At 33.2% G+C, this 23,437-nt stretch overlaps 1 protein-coding gene across 4 annotated transcripts in view; it reads left to right on the forward strand.

Annotated features, from left to right (window-relative positions):
- The window catches only part of LOC128201882 (protein numb), a 36,184-nt gene that overhangs the window by 7,537 nt on the left and 5,210 nt on the right, over positions 1 to 23,437 (forward strand). For 2 of the 4 annotated variants that reach the window (XM_052900199.1, XM_052900200.1), the window contains exons 2-5: positions 16,908 to 17,183; positions 18,306 to 18,457; positions 22,144 to 22,355; positions 22,914 to 23,109. In XM_052900199.1, the coding sequence (XP_052756159.1) occupies positions 16,977 to 17,183; positions 18,306 to 18,457; positions 22,144 to 22,355; positions 22,914 to 23,109 (767 nt within the window). In that variant the 5' untranslated portion in view covers positions 16,908 to 16,976. Of the gene's footprint in view, positions 1 to 6,794; positions 7,789 to 14,975; positions 15,175 to 16,907; positions 17,184 to 18,305; positions 18,458 to 22,143; positions 22,356 to 22,913; positions 23,110 to 23,437 lie in introns of those variants that run through there. The other 2 variants (XM_052900197.1, XM_052900198.1) reach the window with 2 other exon arrangements.

The raw sequence follows: 23,437 nt of genomic DNA on the forward strand, positions 1-23,437 counted from the left end.
TTTGTCTGTAGAGAATTCTATGTCGAGATAACACATGCTTGTGGCAACTTTAAACTTTCAAATCGATTACATTTAACAGTTCTCATTCTCTGTATTTATCTCTTATAATGTCTGCAACTATATCTCTGGGCAACATAGTAGCGCTTGCCGTCTTGGTCAGTGCAGCCTTGGCGCTTCTTCCTGGCCGTCGACTGAAGTACACGTACACATTGTACACTAATTGTCTAGTGTCTGCTGGTAATTCTACCCTTGTTTCATCGGTCACTTCTTCAACTCTTCCGTTGTATAATCTTCTCCAACTGAACATGGTCCATGCAGTCATTGCCTCGTCCCCGTACTGCGCCGTTGTGATAGAGTTTAGCTTGCTACGGGTTTTTAATTCTTTTATGTAAAATTAACGAATTATTTGGACTTGTTTTTGATTTATCAATAAAATTAATTATTTTATTACTGCAAGTATCAGTAAGTTCAATCGAATATATCCGTTCAATCACAAAGTCGCAGGACAACTGCTGCTGCAAAGCTCTTTAATGGGTACTTGCAAATCTGGTCACACGTTTCCGCTGTGTTGGGAACGTGATCACAATTCTGTGTACAGTACTAAGTACACAGCCAACGGTCTGGCAGCATCTTTTGTATGCAGGATCTAGCTTGCGTTTGACAACCTTGGCTACATATAGGCTAGCGGCCGTTATAAACAACGCAGTCCGTCCACAACTTCATGTACCTACGTACATGGAGTTGTGGACGGTTATACCTACGTATATACACCGTTCTTTTAATAAGTGGATATTTCTGGGTTATCGATTTTGTGTGATATAAATATTCATCAGATTTAAAGGTCCCATACTAATTTATACAATTACATGTAACTACATAATATACCTACTTAATAATTATTATCTTGCGGCTTTTCCTGCCCGAATTAGGATAAAATGGCCTACTTGTTAATATTAGATATTGTGACCTATCTATGTACTAAATGTTTGGTTTGCCCAATGGTTGACTGGTAGAGAACACCGTCTGGTGTTAAGTCCGCCATATGAACATAATTTCACTGTGCATTAAAGTTTAAATAAATAAATGCCGTTCCAAAATACAAATACGTTCAGTCGTTTATCATATTAAAGAAATTATATTAGTAATATACATATAATCATAATATAATAGTTTTCATTACATTTGCACAATATGTGTGAACACTTAGCTGTTGGGTTATTTATGTTAAATAGGCAATGGCTGGTATATATATATTTACAGTAAAATTACACCATTGTTGTCAGAGTCAGCGATGTGTGATGATTGCACGTTCTAGTTAACATCCAATCAATGGATATATCACAGACATAGTTAAAAAGTATTTTCAACTGCAAAAAATATCAGTAGATCTAAATCTAACTGAACGTGAGACTTTATACCAACCATGAGTACTTTTGATTTATTTTTATTCAATGAAACCATAGATTTGACATTTTTGTTATATTTTTTATTTGGATGAACAAACAGTCACTGTTTTAAAAATATTTAAAACAAATAAAGATTCTTAGGTACATATAATAAGAATTAAATTGTAGTTACATAAAAATAGTAAATATGAAATAGTAAATATTTATTACTTATCATATTTGTGCCATATATGCTTTATGTACAAACCCTAAAGATACTTTCTCCTTTTTGATTCTTAAGACTGGAAGAATTCCTTTTACGGGATAAGTGCACCTGTGTACATTTTTGTTACAACCTACTATCTATATTAAAAATGAATATATAAAAGCAAAAAATGAATACATAAATAAATAGATTTATTTTTATCTGATTGTTACATTTTATTTGATACAAAAAACATAAAAAAACACTATAATAATGTGGCGTTATAGATTTTAACTAAAAACCGTTCTTAAAAAAAAAACACAATAAGCAATCTCACTTGGAGATACATAAAAGAGGGTCGTAACCTGTCTTTTACCATACGTAGTTATCGTCTGTATTGTGGACGACAAATGTTGCTTTTTAGGATTCCGTACCAAAATGAAAAAACGGAATCTTTAGAGAATCACTTTGTTATCCATCTGTCTCTCTGTGTGACAAGCCCCTCTTTCTCAGAAACAAAAGAAGATATAAGGTTATCAAAAAAATAATATCAAATACTAGAGTCTGCAATCCCTTTACTGTGAAAAAATCAAATTTTTAAGTCAATAGTCAAAAGCTACGGCCATTTATTGCGTAAATTTTGACCTATAGGGTAATCCTATTGACCTAGAATTATAAAAGGCTGGAAGAAATGCCGTACAGCACAAATATAGAGAAAGGATATCTGAAAACAGTGAATTTGTAGTTACTTTATAAATATATATATATATATATATATATATATATTAATTGTAATTTATACGGAATCCTCGGTGCAATAGTTTGACTCGCACTTAGGCGGTTTTTTCCTATGGATGATGATAGAATTGTACACCCGCCCATACAATAACTGGGCACCAGTACGAAACGGTGACGTTGAAGTCAGATCAGTTGATTCATTATGACCAATTCATTATGGTTTCCAGTTTTATGATTTGCTGGCAATTGTAATTTTTTTAAATTGGATGAGAGTAAAATGGTAAACCCGTCTATGCTATCGATATTCTGGTACCAGTGAATAATAACAGATCATGATGAAATTAGGTCAGTTGGATGTGATTAATTTACCAGAAATTAACTACGATGGCTTCCATTCCAGGAGGGGGGCGCGTAGTGGTGAACCTGATAAAATATTACTAGCAATGGGGATTGGATTTTTAATAGAACAAAAATAGAATAGTAACCTCGTCTGTGCTATCATTATACGCCGGTGGAGTATCAATGAATTATGATAGGTAAGGATAAAGTCAGGTCACGCAGGTCAGTTGACACACCATGAAGTCATGGACATGACTTGTCAGTACCATTAAAAAATACCAATAGGTATTATTTAGAGTAACGATATTCAACTTTCCGAAATGGAATACTGATCTATACCGATTTTTGAATCAGTATTTTGGTACCAATAGTAAACACTATTAAGTGCAGTGCGACTTAAGTCACTGTTTCAGCTTAATGTAATAAAGACGCCCAAATAGTTGCAACTCTCAAATATGATTTTAAAATGTAAATTGTTCTTGGAACCCACTTAAATATTTCATATTTGGCGTAACTAAAATTCGATTTAAAAAAAAAATTGTGGCTCAGAATGAAATATAAGCTCTTACTGCATTTAAGTAATTATGGGAGTAACCAAAGAATGAGGTAATTACAAAAACATGGTAAATAAAAATATTGATTTGAAAATATTGTAGATGTTGAACTGGTTGAGCAATATTATTGGAACAGACGACTGACTAGCTAGGTGGGTTTAGCGAATCTTTAACAAATATGATGGATTCATTTAAGAAATAAGTCAGCCAGCAGGGTAAAAAATAGACTTTGTACAAGTAACAGTACTTTAGACGGATGAGATGAACAATTTGGCGGAAATCGTGGCAGAATAGACAGTAACAATGGCGTCGATTTTACGGTTGGTGATGATGGAACAATGTCACTGTCCTCTGGTGTGTACCTCTTTGTTTTCTATTGTAGGTAAATCGAACGTGTCATTTAGATAATTGTAATACCTAAATTAACAATGAAATTCCATGAATGTTTTAAACATAATTTCCTGGATAATTAGCAAATGGTGACACAGAAAATTTGTAACATTTACCGACTCATCACATCATGCTTCCTCAAAAACATTGCTAATTAAGTCATGATAAAACACACCAAAGAATGACGGGATGTTTCATTGACATATTAGATTGATATTATTATTATATCTTCCGTTACCTGTCCACTGCTGAACATAGGCCTCTCCTATAAGGAGGATTTTGCTAGTAGTTGTCACGCTTGGCGTGGCGGGTTAACATCCGTGGTTAGGCTTTGGTGATATTTTAAAAGGGTCGCTGCTGCCCATCCCTCGACTCTCTTAGTCGCCTCTTACGACTCGCACGGGAAAGGGGTAGCCATTATTATTATAGCATTCCATGGCAGGACCACACGACGTCTTGGGACTACATATTTGACAATATTATTTATTTATTAAATTAAAAACAGGAATGGAAGGGGTGGCCCATTATATGCCGGGACCACACGACTAGAATACTGATACTAACTGATACAGAAATGAGTTTTAGGAATAAAATTAATGTGAGACCGACATATATAATGTTAAAAATTGACAACATATAAAGATTAAAAACATAATTCCAAAAAAGTACAAAAGAAAATCTTTATTATATATTGATATGAAAATACACGATACTTTTACGATATACGTTTTTATTTGCAAGTCAATAGGTGTACTAACGACATATTGTAATCGATTAATATTTGTTCTTTGTTTTTCATTCAAGTTTTGAAATATCATCATAATATTGTTCAATGTATAAAAAGGAGGACCATAGTCGCATATGTTTCTAATGCAGTGTTTCAAATAGATTTTTTTCAATGATTTTTGCTATTTCAACTTTGTTTATACATTTCTAATATTTTGAATCGCAAACAAATATTAAAATTTGGACAAGATGACGTCTATCGGTTATAGAAAATCGATGTCAACAAAATATGTAATTAAAAATAGTACTTAATATATATTAAAATATTAGGTATTTGGTGAGTTCAAATTGCTAAGTGAGGAAGTTGCGAAGTAAATTGTAATAGTCCGTAATGTAATAGACAAACATTAGTGATGTGCAATATGTAATGATCGCGTAGGCGCCGCAGTGTAGGCGATCTCTTGCTATTTAAGTACTTAAACAATTTAGTAAATGGTTATTTTCTATACTTATAGTTACAAACACCCACAGAAATGAGCAAAATAATTCTACTTATGTTATATACGTGAAATTTGCTACTCAATGTAACTTACACGGAAGACTGAAGATTTTTAGATTAACATATAACGTTCTTATGTATATCCTAATTCACATGGTCAGAGCCATAAGTTATAACTACTAAATAATATATTTTACTGGCTATATATTATATTTTTAAAGGCTGATTAAACATTTTAAAGCTAATTACAGTTATTACCGTCACATATGAATGTGCCAGTGATTGGTCATTCTTGTAACCCATCGCATACTTTTACACCGTATAAAGATTATGTTCTAAGGAAATAGATATTTCCTTATGTAACATTTATTATATTTAATTTTTTATTCAATTTAGCAACAAATTCAACAACGTCTATAATTTGAACATAGAAGTCAATATCGAATTAAATACATATTTATCAAAATGAATATATGTACTCGTACATACAATTATTTCTTATTAGCTCGTTTGGCTAATTATACGTTAACGGTTTTAAAACCCTTTGCTAGATATTTTGGCCACAACCATATTTGATGTAATAATTACGTATCACATAAATAATCGATCTACATAACTTGATTGGTAGATAGGTAATCCATATTATAAAAATTTTGGTAATGCAGAAATGAAAAAGCAATTTTACATATATAATTTGTGCGTTATGTTTTTGATCGCATTCGCTTATTCATAACTGATCTGTTACAAAGAGTAAAATGTTTTAAAAACTCTCTTCTATATGAACAGCTACGGCATTGAAACATACATGACTCAGATGGTGAGTCAAACTGGAATCAAATATTGTATTCTCGTCTACGTCATCCGATCTTAATACATTTTATGCATAAATCTGTTTTCATTTTATTGAATACGTTAATTTTAGAGGAATTTACAAGACCATTGATAAATTGTCTGTTTGGATTTATTTTTATTTATCAATTTATACTTTATTGTACACGAAGTATACATTGTTATAATTTATTCTAAATAAATATGTACAACAAGCGAGCTTAACTCTGTAAGAGTTCCCTTCCACAAATCTTGAGTGGAAAGGAGCATTAATTACCAGCGAGCAGTGTACGTGAAATAAGAAAGTGGAAATAATATATTTATTTCTACTAAGAAATAATAAATATGCATACCTAAATACAAACTAACTTATTATAAATTTTATTGTACTTTATTACAGTGGATAAGTTATTTTTAATCAGGATACTGAGTTTGGGTTCAAATTATGATTATTTTAATGCTAACCATGTCTTTAAATAAATTCAATTTTGCATTCTACAAGTCAACAGTGCAGCACATGATGCATATGGCGTTTATACTACACCTGCGTCCGCAGGCGCACATATTACTCGCGCGTGCTATTCCAGATGTGGCACAAACTGAGAAATGTTTGCTTAGTTAACAATTACTTATGTATGTTAAATAATATAATGTCAATTCCTTGTTGGCAGTTGTTGTCGTTGAAGAGAGGAGGGGGCATGGTAGAGAGGGGGGGGGGAGCAGTACACTTTTGTCAACTTGAAATTTTAATGCACATAGGTACTTGGATAGTTATTAAACATTTTCAAGAACAAGTCTACCTATTAGATTTGCATCTATTTCTGTGTCCATAAGGTATAAGGTATCATTTTTGTTACGTTTCTTCGTAAAAGTTTTACCTTCATCTAATTTAGATATCTTTGAATATTTCTCGAAAGATTTTCTTTGGTAAGATTTGCACGTTTCAAGTTTCGAGAACGGGTTTTTGCCATTATTGAGTTTAGATTAAATGGCTATGGATTCTACTGATGATCTCACCGATCGTCAATCTTGACAATGCAAAGGACCGGTCGCCGCGGGGTGAGGTATGGATTGAGACGGGTCGGGGACTCCACACCGCACTGCAGGGTTTTGTGCGATTCACGCCGCATGCCGTACGGGCCAGTCAGTACGACAGTTGTCCGCTCAAGGCGCGGCGTGCGCGCACATCCCGTGTACACACATAAACTACATTCCTCAACTTCCTTCTAGTCAAAATGTAGTTTTGCCATATTATGCTAAAAGAAATATTACAGTGAAAGTGCAAATTAGTGATATTTTGGATTACTTTTTATAATTGTTACACGCTACGGTCCAAAGAACAATGCTGTGGGAAAAAATAACGTACAGCTGGCATCGGCAGTCGTTCCCAGCTACCTACCTAACCTCTCTCCCCCCTCGGGCCGGGTGCCGGGTTCAATGCGCCTCTCTGCGTTTATTCATCGTTTGTGGGAAAAGTTGACCCCCGTTTTAAAAAATATTGTTAACGAATTCACACGATTTGTGTTAGAGACTGACTACTGTCTTTGATATGCAATTCTGTGCGAGAAGTTGAAAGTTTTATGAAACAATAATTATGTCTGTGTTATTAAACAAGACAGGTATATTTTTAAAATTATTTAAATTCATTAGCTATTTGGTAGAGATTATGCGGCACCCAGATACAAGAAGTAGTGATAAATTTGTTTTTTACGCGCAAGATTCCAAGGTTGCAGCATTCCTAAACCTAAATTATTTATTCTGAGCTTTGTGATGTTTGTTGAGTTTCACATCATCAAAATTATTATCTTATTGTGCTACGAATTACGTGCGTATGGCAGAAGAGGACATTACTGTAATACGTATTAGGCAACACGTTTTGTGCTCATGAATGAAGTTGTGAAATAAACGTTAGATAGAACATTAGAATCAAATACCAATAAAATAGTTACAGTGTGTGTGTGATGTGATGACGTGCTATCAAAGTAGTTAAATTATTATTAGCGAATGAAGTGGTTATCTTAAAAGCAGTTCCGGGACTAAGGTTACAAAATGGGTAACCAAGGATCATCACCTCACGAGCCGCTAGATCGAGCACAAGCGGCTCAAAACACCGACCTCAAAATGGTTCGACACTCCTTTAATCATATTTATTTATTATCTATTAGATATTCATTATTTGAATCACTGAGTCAGTGTCTCGGTGGGCAAGTAAGTTACTGTATTGTACCTATGTCGACTTTAATTACAAAAGGACGTTTTTGTTCTCACTAGCATCAGCTTAGATATCTATATCATGGTGATACATGAGAATAAATAATCTTATAGGTAATCCTTATTATAGTAGATACAATATTTATAATAATTTACAATACCTATATGTATTATACGTATAATACATATAGGTACGTATAATACATATACGTACGTAGGTAGATGATTTAGGGCTAAATATGCAGAAAATGGCCACATTACCTGTGATATTCTTAAGAAATAGCTGGCTGTTTTTTGCATAACTATTTCTATTGTTAAAATTCATGTAGGACCGTTTCTTGTTGTTATAACAAGTATTTATGTAAACTGTAACTTTACAAAGGAATACCTGAAATAGATAGTTGCTAAGTTTATATTACTATGCGCTTTAAACTTACAAAGTGTTTGACGAAGCTCCTGGCTGTATTACATGCATCATTTTACTACAAAGAATAAAAAGTGGAGGTTAAAGGCTCCAAGGTCGGATACCAAACACACTGTATGTGAACCGGTTTAGTTAATAGCGAGACAAGTTTATTATAGCTCTCTATTAAATTTAGTTAGACGCCAAAATGACATAAATACCTACTAGAGGTATTTTTTTAATGGGTGATAATGGAATGCTAACCCAGCCTGCGTTGTCGGGATACGCTGACGAGGCACCAATGAGAGACGATAGGTAAGGATGGAATAGGTCAGTTGGTCCATAGTAGCGAGTTCATAAAGAATTAACCAAGATGGTTTTTAGGGGGAACCGCGTGAAGTTCGACCTGATATGGCATTTTGATAGCAATGGGACTGTTAATCCCTATTACTAACAATCCCTTTTCCCCCCCTGCCAGAGGTATTGATTATATCAACACTACTAAGTTTACTCATGAGTAATTCAATTTTAATCACACAATTTAAAATGTTAAAATAAAAGTTTATTACATTTAATGGGGTTTTTGCCCAAATGAGCGCACGCCATCGATACACCAAGGATCTATAAACGACAAAAAATGTGAATCTCCAATATTAATTAGGTACAAAATTTAATTTAATCATATACAGATTTAAATAGAACTCGTTAGCATTTTTGAAGATAGTATCTTATGAGTGAAATTGAACATTTTTACCAAGAAAACATTGGTGAAAACGACAATAAATTTCGTACCGAATTAAAATTGTGGCGCCACACAGTATACTCTCTTATATCTATGGTACTGTTCATGTCTATAGGTAACGGTTACCAGTTTCCATCAGTTTTTTCCTTGGTGGGCCATCATGTTTTTCTTTTAATGTAATTTATTCTAAGTTGTATAACATTTCAGCAAGCTCAATACTAAGTACAAGCTTTCTGTTTAGTATTATTCGTTTCATAAAAGTTAGTAAATCTTATTTGGCTTTATACAAAAATTTGCAATAATATATTTAGATATATTTTGGATGTTCCCATCAAATACTGTACATTAATAACAATAAATTGTTATAAATAATTTTGATTTCTAGATTTAAATAATTGACGAAATCCTGTTTCGCTGACAACTTCATTTTCTACAGTTTAAACCTCTAAAATGTTCACAGTATTTAAGCGATTTAAACTTTGAGTTTTCACTATTCGACATTGTTTATAATCAACAAACATATCGAAACCATAGTATATACCGTCCTTTAGGAACAAAAACATTTCGATCTGTTGTTCAAGACGTAAATAAAAACCGGCAAATACTATTTACTTACTACATGCTACAAATAGTATATTACGTACTAGCTGTGCTCGCGACTTCACTCGAGCGACCGGGGCGTGTTGATTGACTAGGATAAAAGTAGCCTATGTTCGTCATGCCAAATACTTTACGTGTACACCAAATTTTAGTTGAAAGAAATCGAATGATTATCTGAGAGACTCGTATTATCAATGATAAATGTAACGTTGTTATTTTCTGAAATATTGACTCGTTTTACGATCCTAAATTACGAAGCAGTGGCGGACTAAGCCTGTCTGAGGCTCGAGGCGACAAGCCTGAATGAGGCCCCCAATTTACATAAACATACATAGAATATGGATATTGATGAGGAAAATGGAGGCGTTTGGAGTCTTCCTAGGATCAAATGGCGGGGGTGGGTAACCCCTTTCGCTACGCCGTTCGCCACTACTAGATTACTTAAAACTGGCTTTTCGTAAGAACAAAAAGTTCATACTTTTGCTAAACAACAATAAAGCGCATTGTAAATGTAATAGTCATGTACCTAATAGTTCGCGCTTGATCTCACTTCATCTAAAGGTAAGTGATGATAAGATTTAAGATGGAACGATGGATTACCCAGAAGATACTTATTTACTATCATAAACTTTACGTACAACGTTATAATTTAAGTTCACCATCGACTTGAAGAATTCTAGATTGTATTTCTCTGGGAGCATAGAAGCAGAAACTGTAATATTGGTTGTCGAATAGACATAAACAATTGTGATAGAAAAGTATGTGGTATAACAGCTGTGATCCTGCCTACCATGTTAACGATGCCCAATGTTTTTGCATTGTTGAAAATGTAACAAAGAACTAGAATAAATACAAATAAGTAAACCATTTAATTACTTTAGTTGATTTTGATAACGGTAGACTAACGACGAAGTAATAACATGTAAATTTAAGATATTGTGCGAATTGAGAAATTCTAAAATCTCTGTAAACAAAGGCATAAAAAAAGGTACGCTTGAATTACCTACCTCATTCAATGAGCTAAAAGAATTTAAGTAAAATAAATAATTTTTAGATCTATGCCAGATTCAAATTATAACACACTAGCGACCCGCCCCGGCTTCGCACGGGTGCAATGCTGGTACTACACAAATAGCGTCGCCGGTCCCCCATTACATTACGACATCACATTAGAAACCTCTAAAATTATCAGTGTTCCTCTACTATATTATGCATGTATTATAAATAAACTTTCCTCTTGAATCACTATCTATTAAAAAAAAAAAGTTTCAAAATCCGTTGCGTAGTTTTAAACATTTAAGCATACATAGGGACGGACAGACAGCGACAGCAACTTTGTTTTATACTATGTAGTGATACTGACAGATGGGCATAAATACTAAAGTTAATAAATTGGATCAAAAATATATTTGGGGTCCTTATGCACGCGACCTCATCCTAACAAAGCTGCTACATTGTATATCAGTAGTGGCTCAATCGATTACTGGACACATTTTGTACATATGGTGACATATAGTATGAGGTGTAAGCTCTATTATTACACATAAAAATTACACACTAATATGCGGTATTCGCAGAGAATTTGCTTATCTGTTTAATAATGACAATGTATTTGTTACAATATAACAAATTAAACAAAAAAAAAAATTACAAATATATTATTGCACCTAAATTTTTTATGCATATTTTTTTATATAAATTTAAAGATAGGATGTCTTGCTTTATGATTAGAATTTATTATGGAATAGACAACAATTTGGACTTAAAATATTTGGAAAATTATTTATTGTCAAGAAAAGAAATATAAAATTAGTTATTACTTGTACAAATAGAAAATAGACATTTATTAGGCGTGTAAGAATGAGACATTAAAAGGAAAATAATGTATTAAAATTTAGTCTTGTTGCCTAGAAACCATTTTGTTATATTTCTGTACAATTAGATAGATAGATACAGTCTATTACCAACAACAAAAATAATAATTATAGGTGAAAATAAATAACAATAATTAGAAAAAAATCAGTACATTTTGCTGGTAATAGGAACCGCCCCAGCTGTTGCTATGTATGCACACCTCCAGCGAAATATACCTATATAGCGCTTATTTTCAGGCGTTTAAGTCATTTAACTTTAGCATTTGTGCGGGTCGCCAATACCCATTTTTCGGATGAGAGATTCAATACACTGACCAAAAAAAACTAAAACCAATTAAAGTGTATCAAAATCATTTTCGGATTGGTATATGTTTCGTTTAATATCCCACCCCTCTATATTTTTTTTAATTCGATAGCTATATTCAGTCTAACTAAAATTAGGTAATCAAAGACGTAACAATAGAATACCGCGTAATTACCGTATTTCTCATAGAGGTTATACCTAGTAAATTTAATTTGCCTTGTTTTACTTATACACAATTCAATGTCACAATTTGTTTTTGTTATCAAACAGCCAATCTTTTTGTGTTGTCTCCTTCAAATAATCTGATATTTTTTTAACATAAGTTCATTATTGCAGTTTCATTACAGCGTGTTTCTTGTAGCTAAAATGTAACCTCTATAATATGATCAATTTTCTGTCTGTCCGTTTGGCCATCTGTCCGTATATTTTCATGAAAATTTAAAGGAAACTTTGGAAAGATATTTGTAGTGCTCAAAAAATTATTAAGTATTTATAAGAAAAAACATTTAATTAAATAGATACTAAATACTAAAAAGCAGTATTGCTTATACTGTATGTCGAATTAATTACAAGTTACAGAAATTAGATGAAATATGGCCATGCTAAATACTTAAAGACCTTTACAATCTTATTACTACTTGCAATGCATTTTTAGACAATTTTAAAATAACTTCCGAATAGATCGAAATATCCAGATATTTTATCATTAGATTCTGAGCCGCAATGAAGTGTTTCTGCAGTGCTGTTATTTTATTTGTAGGGACAGATTGCGACACGCATGACAAAACTTGTATTCATAAATAGCACGAATTTTCAATGTTTTCATTCTTGAAAACAAAAACATAAATTTAGTCAAATGACCCATGAATGTGCATAATATTATAGCGATATTATATACTTTTTATTATTTTCATTTTCCATGTAAAATTCAATGATTTTAGCAAAAACCTAACCTTTTTTATTTAGAAATAGAATAGCAATATTCTCATTGGGAAAGACCTGCAAATTTTTTTCTATTGATAAAAATGGAATGGTAACCCAGTCTGAAAAGATTGTAGTTTTACAATACGAAAAAAAAAGATCCGGGTGCCAGAGAAGACTCGCAATAATTAGATAGACCGTATACTGTTTGTTGGAGGAGTCAAAAGTCTCCGGAATTAATATATTATGTATGACATTGATTCTGAAAGCACCTGCATGAGACGAGTTAATATATTAAATAAAGCCTGAAATGAAAAACGGTGTAAGCATTACAGCCTTTGGAACTCGGGTATTTCTGCTCACTCCGCATGAGACCTAGTGTGTAAATATAACATTATAAAAGCGAAAGTGTGATGAGATATCGTTGTTTGCACAATGTTAATAGTGATAAAAAACTTGTAAAGATATTCAATTGTTTTATAGAGTAGACGAGAATACTTGCTTTCTAAAAAAGATATGAACGTTCATGTAAATCTGACTACCTGTCTGTATTATCACTCTATATTTCTTACAGCTTATTCTAATAAATCTGATTGCCAATTACATAGAAATAGAATAGAAATTTATTATTTGACAAAAACACAAAGATACAAATACAAGATACGAGTACAATGGGCCCCACACTACGCGAACCTGTATCGTGAGCACCCGACAAAGATTAACAATTCACAATCTGTTATAATAAAGAGTACATAGTGGGCGGGTATTAATGTAAAAGAAATATAAAATTGACAGAATGATTATTGCTGATCATTTAATCCCGAAAAAGATCGACCGACACGTATGTATAATATGTTTATGAAACAAGAGATCTGAGCAAGGATAGAATCAAGTAGTAGTATGGCATTATATTTAGTATACTTGTAAATGTACGCCGGTATACGTAAAAAACAGACTATTTTAATTAACAAGTGACAAATGATCTGATATCTTAAGTGTATTTAATTGAGCTAAATGAACATTATTAATTTTTATCATTTTTTTACTAAATAACGTTTAAAGTCAAAGGTTAATTGTGTCAGTGTGGACAATAAAAATTGCATTACCTAAGAATAAAGACATTGCACTTCGGAAATTTAAAAGACTGTTTAAAAATCAATCTTCTAAAACCACATAATTCTAAATAAAGTCTCAAAAGTTCCCATCTATACGAGTGACGGTAAATTGTTAGGGAACGAGAGGTCAAACGTCATATATAAAGTCATTTACTATTTTTCGTATTCTATTTAATAAGTTAAAAAAATGTGCAGATTTTTTATATTTTATAAAAGTGATAGTTGTTAGTTAGGTGTAGACTGTTAGGAATCATTTGTTGAGAACATTTGATCAATTTTGATCCCACGACATATTGTAGCGAGTCTGGTTCTAGATTCTATATTGACTTTTGCACAAAATCTCCCGAATTCTATGCGCATAGAGATAAAAAATAAAACAGCATGTAAATGTAACTCTCCTACACTCTACCTGTTATAGCATAGTGCTGGTGATTGATCACTACCATAGAAAGAATGTACTAAAACGCAACTGACTGATTATTATTATTATTAGATGAATTTTTAATCCAGAAATCTAATACAGATAATAAAACAGTCATAACAAAAACAGCCAAAAGCTAAATTTTAAGTTATTTTTATTTTTTTTTTTTATGTATTTATTTATTTAAGCTTTAATGCACTGTATAAATGTATGTATATTTTGACAGACTTAACAGCGGATGATGTTGTCAACCATTGGGTAAACACATGTATAATAATATATTATTGTTCGCGATATTCTAGTTTTTATATTATTAATACTTATTGTTAGCGATATTTTAAAAACTAGAATATCGCGAACAAATATTAATATATAATCAGACTTATATATACACAAAATATGCATTTGTAATTAATATACCTACATATAATAAATACATACATAAATAAATGTACATAAAATATTACTATATTAAATAATAAATGGTATTAGAAGACTAAAGAAAACTATGTAATTCAGTAAATTATGTAAGCCATTATTGGAGTCACATATAGAAGAAATATATTTCTTAGAACTTATATTGTATTTCTCCACTGAACTATGAAATACCAAAAGTTAACACGAAACTACCTAGCATTTAATCTTATCAGTTCTTCATATCTTATACCGAACTACAGCTGCATGTATGTGTCTCCTAGGTTTCAACAGGTAGTAGCAATGTGGCGACTACAATAAACGCAGTGTGTGCTCTATTCAGCTTAGGTATTCATAAAATAGATGGTTTTTTCCTATTCAGATAAGGATTTGAAATGTCACGAATTTTAATTATTTACAATGCAGATTCTAGATGCTTGTATAAATTACATGTAGTATAATTATATAAGTAAATGAATTTGGTGCCTATTGGCATTCGGCATATGTAAGTATAATATTTTATAATTAAAAATTTTATTACCAATAGGTCAATAGGTAAATAATAATATTGTTATGTTAAACCTCTTAGGAGACAGTGCATTTTCGTACTGAATAATATAATAATTATGGTAAACGAATTTTAGCTAAGTCAGTGTAAAGAATCTTGACCGTACCACAGTGTAAAGAACTTTCTTCTATCATTCGTACAACGGTCACCTCCATGATAGAGCAATGAGCCCCAACCGTCATACAATTATATGACAGTTTAAGATATTCCAATGGCATTAGACCACTGATGACTTTACACTGTGGTCAAGCTATGCGATTGATACCATAAAATATTTGATGAATGATGGTTTTGGTCTCTGGGTGATTCTATTTTTTCCACGTACAATACTATGTACTTATCCCAAGGGCTACTAATTTGTTCCCTTATCAGATATGAGCGATAATATTTAATTGAAATCATTCACCTTTCGCAGTGAAGCAGATAATAATATCTCATACAATCAGAGAATAAATAGTGAATTATTACTGTAATATAGCAATACAATAAGCATTCAAGGATGTTATATAGAATCTTAATAGATATGTGGCAAATGAAAGTTAAGGAGGCATTAATTCAAACTTCTCCTCTCCATTTTTTACCATCTCAGCTATCAACCTTTGGAATGCACTGCCTATTGATATCAAAAAGTCGCTAACCAAATTTTCCTTCAAAAAGTCCCCTCGTGAACATTACTTCAATTTATCACAACAATGAAAAGCCTTAATCTGTTATATAATTAGTTATTATTTATATATCTTTTAATTTAGTATATACTATATATCGTTATTTATATATGTATTGTTTGTGATTTGTGTGTATATATTTTTGTAAGTATATTGTTCTATATGTTTGTATGTTTATTTATCATAAATTGTTATCTCTTAAAATATTTATTTAATTTACTATTTTCTTAAATCTATTCACCGCCATTTGCTCTCTCTCTCTGTGTGTGTGTGTGTGTGTGTTTGGCGTGGCGGTTGACTGGTAGAGAATGCCATCAGGCATTATGTCCGCCCTGTAGACATTTTTCAATGTGTGCAAAAGTATAAATAAATAAATAAATATTGGTATACGCAGTTGAACAAAATAGTATTCTTTCAATGTTCAACATCTATTTTTTGCCCATAATAATCCTGGACTCTAGCTAGGATATAATTTTAACCACCATATATCCCAAATACTAGGACCTACTATGTTGGAATAGTTAGAAAATGCCATGTGAGCCGAAAAAGTATAATATTTAAAGATCAAAGGTACATACAGCCATTAATTTTTCATTTAACTTCTATAACTAACTGGAAAAAGAAAACAGATTAGCTATAGAACTTTCAGAGAGTCTATTGCCCCGCTTGTTGATGCTAATGCAAAAAAATATATTCTTACTACTCTAATTCAAATGTAGTCAAAGGCACTTTGTAACTGTACATTACTGTTACAGTGAACTTAAAGTTGGTATTTCATCAGCTCTGTAACTATATGGGAATCCAAAATGACAGGATGTAGGCCAACTGCCGTCTTCTCAAGATCCTTTTACTTAAAATATCTTAAATCTAAATAACTTCGTTACGGTGTTTTCATTAATAAATTATTTCATTTATTGAAATGAAATTCAGAATAAGTTACAGCATATGAGAAGTGATACGATTTTCCTCTAATTCCATTTAAACGCATGTGTTTTTTGTTTTCAGAAGTCGTCAGTTCGAAGTTCTCTGAGAAGGGCGCGCGCAGGCGCAGCACTGTCGCCTCCGCGCGCCGGCATGGAGCGGCTCCGTCGCTCGTTCCGCGAGTCGTTCCGCCGGCGCAAAGGATCGCCGCCGGAGTCCGCGCGTCCGCACCAGTGGCACGCGGACGAAGCGGCCGTCCGCGCTGGCACGTGCACCTTCCCCGTCAAGTACCTCGGTTGCGTCGAGGTATTCGAGTCGCGGGGCATGCAAGTCTGCGAGGAGGCCCTTAAAGTCCTTAGGGTGAATATTAAAAGCTTCTCTATTCACTAGTGATGCACCTCTCTTATATTACAATGCTACATATCCTCTGCAGAGTAGTTCTTGAAGAAGTTTAAATTACTTCAAAACGGTTGTTCGTAATTTAAATCAAAAGATGACTCTTTCTCCAGGTACCTAGTTCCTAATTATACAAGAGAAAGTTAGTTGACTCATTCGCTTTACAGTGAATTACCTACTAGTGAGCTGTCTAATCGTGGTTATTCCAGTTTTGTACATTGTCTTTATAATTACAGTATTTTACATTTAATTATTTTTTACATAAATCTGTCATTATGACAAATCATTCCACCTATTGTACACTCATTTAATTCTTACGAACTTATATTTTTAAATATAAATGTATACCTATACTTATTAATGGTTATATGACAAGTTTCCGCGAATTTGACTATATTCATTAGTATAAAGAATATAAAGTTCATTCAAATCCCAGCAGCTTTTAAGTAAAATTTAATAACAGACATTCAAACATCTAAACGTCTTTAAAATCCTTCCCATTTATAATATTAGTATGATTTTTCTTAGGTGTACACATACACACTTTAATCATAAGAATAGTAAATATTATTAATTAATTATATTCATGAATATGCAATAGACTTGTTATTATTTTGAAGGGCGACTGCTGATCCTCTTTCATTTTACAGAACAAATTCTATAGAATTTGTTAATTCAAGAAAATCCTAGTTTCTCGCTAGCAATTGTAATTGTTATATGTATAGCTTAAAATAACATTCATCCAATGTTTCTAACGTGAGTCATTACTGTAGCAAGTCTGGCAGGAAGTTTATAACACCCGTCACTGACTTTCACTTCTTAGCTTTACTCGTGTAAATAGGATAAAAAGTATTACTTGTTAATTTAGATTTTAAAATAATACACTTTCTATCAGTTTACCAAAATATCTTTAAATATGTTTACCTGTTTAAGCGTGATTGAGCGTTAAAAGTCTTAACATTTTTACATATCTTCATATTATATATTGGTAGGAGATAGATACACATGATTTTACGGTACTGCATCACACACTATAAGAAAGTATATATTTGATATGTGTTTAATATACTTTAATGAACATTCCAGAACTCCCGTCGACGACCAGTGCGTGCTGTACTGCATGTTAGTGGCGATGGTCTGCGCGTAGTTGAGGAGGAAACCAAGGGGCTTATTGTAGATCAGACCATCGAGAAAGTATCTTTTTGTGCGCCCGACAGAAATCACGAAAGAGGTTTCAGGTGTGTATATATATTATTACTTGCCGTGTTGTCCCGGCATAGTGGGTCATCACTTCTTTTTCCGCGAGTGCCGTAAAAGGCGACTAGAGGAAATTAATGGTCGAGGGATTTTTTAAAACATCACCAAAGACTAACTACGGTTGCCAACTCACCTGCCGAGAATGGCAACTACTCAGAATATTAGGAAGAGGTTTATGTTCATCAGTAACGGCTGATATGATGATACTTACTATTGATTATAATCATAAACCCTTTTATCTGGATAGAAATGCCTAGAAAAGCTTCGACAAAAACTGCTTAACTTGTTAAATAGGTGCACTTTTTAAAGTTTTGTAAAAACATTTTGTAATTTATAACTGTTATCACTCAAATTTTTTTTATTATTTTATTATTATTATTATTTTACTTTCAAATTTTCGTACACTATGGAAAAACGATGTGTCTGTAATTGGTTGGCCATTTTTTGAGACGTTTTATAACTTTCAACACTCCATCTAAATCTATGTTACCTCAGTCATAAACACTGTAAAAACCACAGTATATATAACATTAAAATAAGTCACCAGAGGGAGACTTTGTACAAAAGTCGATTGCTTGGGTACCTCTGTCCCATTCGTGTTTCTACCGTGAAGCAGTTGTGTTTGCATAGCTGTGTTTCGGTTTGAAGGGTGGGACATGGCGTGAATTTACAGGGTACAGAGGAATAACATCTGAGTCCTCAGGAATGGAAACGCATGATTGTATCATGGGCGAAACAGTATACTCTGTTATGTCCATGGTACTGCTTATGTCTCTAGGCGACGGTTACCACTTTCCATCAGGTGGGCCATCAGCTTGTTTGCCATTCTAAGTTGTATAAAAAAAAAAAAGTTGACGTTGTCAAAAAACCGCCTATTAAATTTAGCAAGTTTTTGACATTTTATAATGATCATATTAATTATATACTAACGTCACAAAATACCTATAGCATTCATACAATTATGACAATTCTAATGACATCCCATTTATTAAAGACAGTCAAGACTTAGGCTACAAATTACTCTAATGATCATCACCCAAAAACATTTCGACCAAAAATGTTCATTACTAATATGTAAATCAAGAAAATTCTTCACTTGCCATTATTTTAATCAGAAATTATCTAATCTACTCATATACATATTATATGTACAATAAATAAGAAACTAATTATGTTGTGGTCATAGCGTAGGCCATTATGGCCTAATTATGACCGCATCATAATTAATAACCACTAGTCATGACGACAAAAGCTAACGTATAGAATCTTGGTGGAAATTGTAATGTTAAGAATGTAAAACCACAAATTTGATAATACGAGGACGGTTTTTTTTACATCGAACATTATCGAATTTAAAACGGCCTAGAAGGGGGCGTGTCTACCAGACACGTTGGATCAAATATTCCACCCTCGGATTAATAAAGTTTGAAAAACAATTTTAACAGGGCCTGCATCTAATCTTTGACCTTGAACCTTATTTGGGTACTCACATAAGAGATTTACGGAGTACTAATTTTAACCCGTAACCTCGTCCGCGTGATCGGATAATGTTTATTGATCGGAATAAAAATAAGGCTGTCCTTTTTCGCCCCAAATATTATTCGGATGTATACCAAATTTCACGATGAGAGTTACAGGTGTTAAGACGCCAACAGGTAACAACGAACACTTTCACATTTGTAATTTATTATGGACTAGCTCCTGCCCGCTACTTTGTCCGCGTGACGGGGATATGATCATTAACTTAGATAACAAGTTGCCTATGTTTTTTTTTTATTCCATATAATCCAACCAAATTTCATAGCGATTGGTTAAGTTTTTTTTTTTCTTTTTTTTTTTATACAACTTAGAATGGCAAACAAGCTGACGGTTGTCAAAGTACCAAGAGGTAACAAACTCACTTTCACATTTATAATATTAAGGATATAGTAGTATTTTTTGTATATATATGTAACTAATATAAGCAGTATTCAGTTTTGGGTCATGACGGACCAGTTTAGAAAATGGACTTTTCTAGTTTTATATTAATTAAAGTTTCATTTAATCCAACAATCAAGTGCGCCTATTCTATTAAATATACACGCTTGTTATAAATTCATCAAAATCGTGCATCACATACAAACCGACCAGTCCAATGACGCACAAACCGTGCGATAACTGCCGTGCTATCCATAACCTGATCACATTAATTCAAACACTTGCCATTATGCCGTTCTTGAATACATACATAACCTTATATGTAACTGCCAGTAAGATGTACTGAATAATTATCTTCAAAATAACACATAAAAAAAAATTATACGTTTGTAATTCTTTTTAGAGAACGATGAATTCTTTTTATGATACTAGGAATGGCAAACAAGCTGACGGTCTACCTGGTGGAAAGTGATAACTATCGCCCAGACATAAACAATATCATAGTAATGGGGGGGAAGGGATTGTTAGCAATGGAGTTTGACAGCCCCATTGCTAGCAATATGCCTTGTTAGGTCGACCTCAACGTGGTTCCCCCTGGAAACCATTTTGAACAATTCTAAAAAAAAATACCATAGTAATTATGATGATATGATCTGTGATGCCTATGATACCTCTCGTGTGTAACCGTATCGAAAAACTATGATATACCGCCGCAACCTGTAATTTCACTGCAGTATATACGCATCCATCTATGCCGTGATGGAGCGACGACCTCCATTGTATTGCGGAGTCAGTGCATGCAGGTAGCTCGGAACCGTTCCTAGTGACAGTCTATGGGGTACCTTATTTTCAGCGGTTATATAATATGATAATACATATGCATGCATATCCTTCAAACCGAAACACCGTCATGCTAGTTAGCACTACTTTACAGCAGTAATACGAATCCGACATTTTTTCTATCATTTTCATATTTTAATAATATTAAACTTCATCCATAATAATAAACTTATTCACAATTATTATGGAAATTATCAAGTGATCAACTATAAATTAAACGATGTATTATAGTAATAGTTTTAATTTTTTTATTATTATTCCATTCCACTCAAGTCCACGCTTGAACACGGACGTTCTCCATAAAAGTGGGTTTTACCAATAGTTGCCATGCTTGGTCAGGAGAGTATGCAACTGCAGCTAGACTTTTAGTGATGTTTTAAGAGGGACGCTGATGCCCAACCCTCGACCTTTAAGTTCCCTTAGTCGCCTTTTACAATACCCACGGGAAAGGAAAAGGTAGCCCATTCTATGCCAGAACCAATTAAACTATATTATAGTAACACTTTTAATAATACATTACATATGAATCTATTTCATTCTAGCATGATATAGTGAAGCGACTATTGAGCAACGATTTTTTTTTTCACTTAAAAGCATAATAAATACTGTTGTTATATATAATTGTAACCGCTTGCCAAGCGTGGCAACTACTGGCAAAACTCCCTTTATAGAAAAGGCTTATGTCCAGCAGTGGATAGTTAACGGCTGAAAAAATAAAAAAAATATAACTGTATGTCATATATTTATATATTTTACATCTCACGTCCTAATTTTATTATATATATTATTTATACATTTTATTATACAACTGTATGAATCCTTAATTAACTCTAGTTTTATTGTATTGAATACTATTAATGTTCCTCATTACTGTAGTTTCTTCAAATAAATAAATAATTTTTCGTTACAGCTACATCTGCCGGGATGGTACGACTCGCCGCTGGATGTGCCACGGATTCCTGGCGTCGCGCGACAGCGGCGAGCGACTGTCGCACGCGGTGGGCTGCGCGTTCGCCGCCTGCCTCGAGCGCAAGCAGCGCCGCGACAAGGAGTGCGCCGTCTCCATGAGCATCGACGCCGCAAGTCATGCCTTCACGCGGCAGGGCTCTTTCCGAAAGTCCAGTCAGTTTATCTTACAATATTAATATATTAATTGTTAATTTGTAGACATATCTTTATTTATTTATCAAAAAAGAAGAGACACTGCATAAAAGTCATTTGCGTGGGTACGTCGACCATGTCAGTGTAGTATATTCCTGTAGGGTAATTCATGTTCTAATTTTAAAATTTTGTGTGATACCTACGATTAAGGATAAATAAAGATGATTTGAATTTGATGTTTCCAATATTTTTATACTATATAGTTAGCAAAGAGACGAATTATGAAAATAGACGAAATGAGATAACCTATATTGCTAGCAATTAGAATCATACTGCTGAATTTACAGAGTAGTCTGGTAGTATGTATTTATTTCCTATTTTTACTAAAATACATATTTTGTTTAAGACATATTTTGGTTTGTTGTCGCAACATCTACTCGAGCAAAAATAATGTTTTATATATTAATCACAACATACACAAAAATTGGTGTAAACGTTACATATACGTGTAAAATACATTATGTATGTTTGGTGAAAATTCTTTGTTACACTGTTCTTAAAGTGTGTGGTACTTGGCAGGTATAACAGCACGGCGCGTGTCGGAGGCGGACGCGTCGCCGGCGCCGCCGCCGCCACCGCCGGCCGCCGCACCGATAGCGAGCGCGGCGGCGCGTCCCACGCCGCACAACCCGTTCGCTGTAGAACGGCCCCACGCCGCGCCTCATCTGCTCGAGCGGCAAGGCTCCTTCCGCGGTTTTGCTCATCTCAATAATAGGTATTTATTATTTACTATTGATTCTTAATAAGAAAATGTCATCGATCTGATATTCTCTATTTAAATACTTGATCTGGCTGATGCCATGTAAGATCGTCCGACGAAAGCTAAGATATATTGTTATTTCTATTATTTTCCATGACGACGATAAATAACTTATACCTTTAAATTATCTTATGTGCTTGGCGAACTGTAGGAAAGTATGTTCACTATAACAACAGTAGACAAAACAAAACACAGCGGTTTTGTAGTACCAGTGAAACTAAACATTTTTCTCAAAGAAACATGAGTCGAAAAGCGGCAAAAAAATTATAGACTTTCATACAAA

Source organism: Galleria mellonella, unplaced genomic scaffold (genome assembly GCF_026898425.1).
Source record: "Galleria mellonella isolate WM207_F2 unplaced genomic scaffold, CSIRO_AGI_GalMel_v1 utg64, whole genome shotgun sequence".
In the NCBI taxonomy this organism is placed as follows: domain Eukaryota; kingdom Metazoa; phylum Arthropoda; class Insecta; order Lepidoptera; family Pyralidae; genus Galleria; species Galleria mellonella.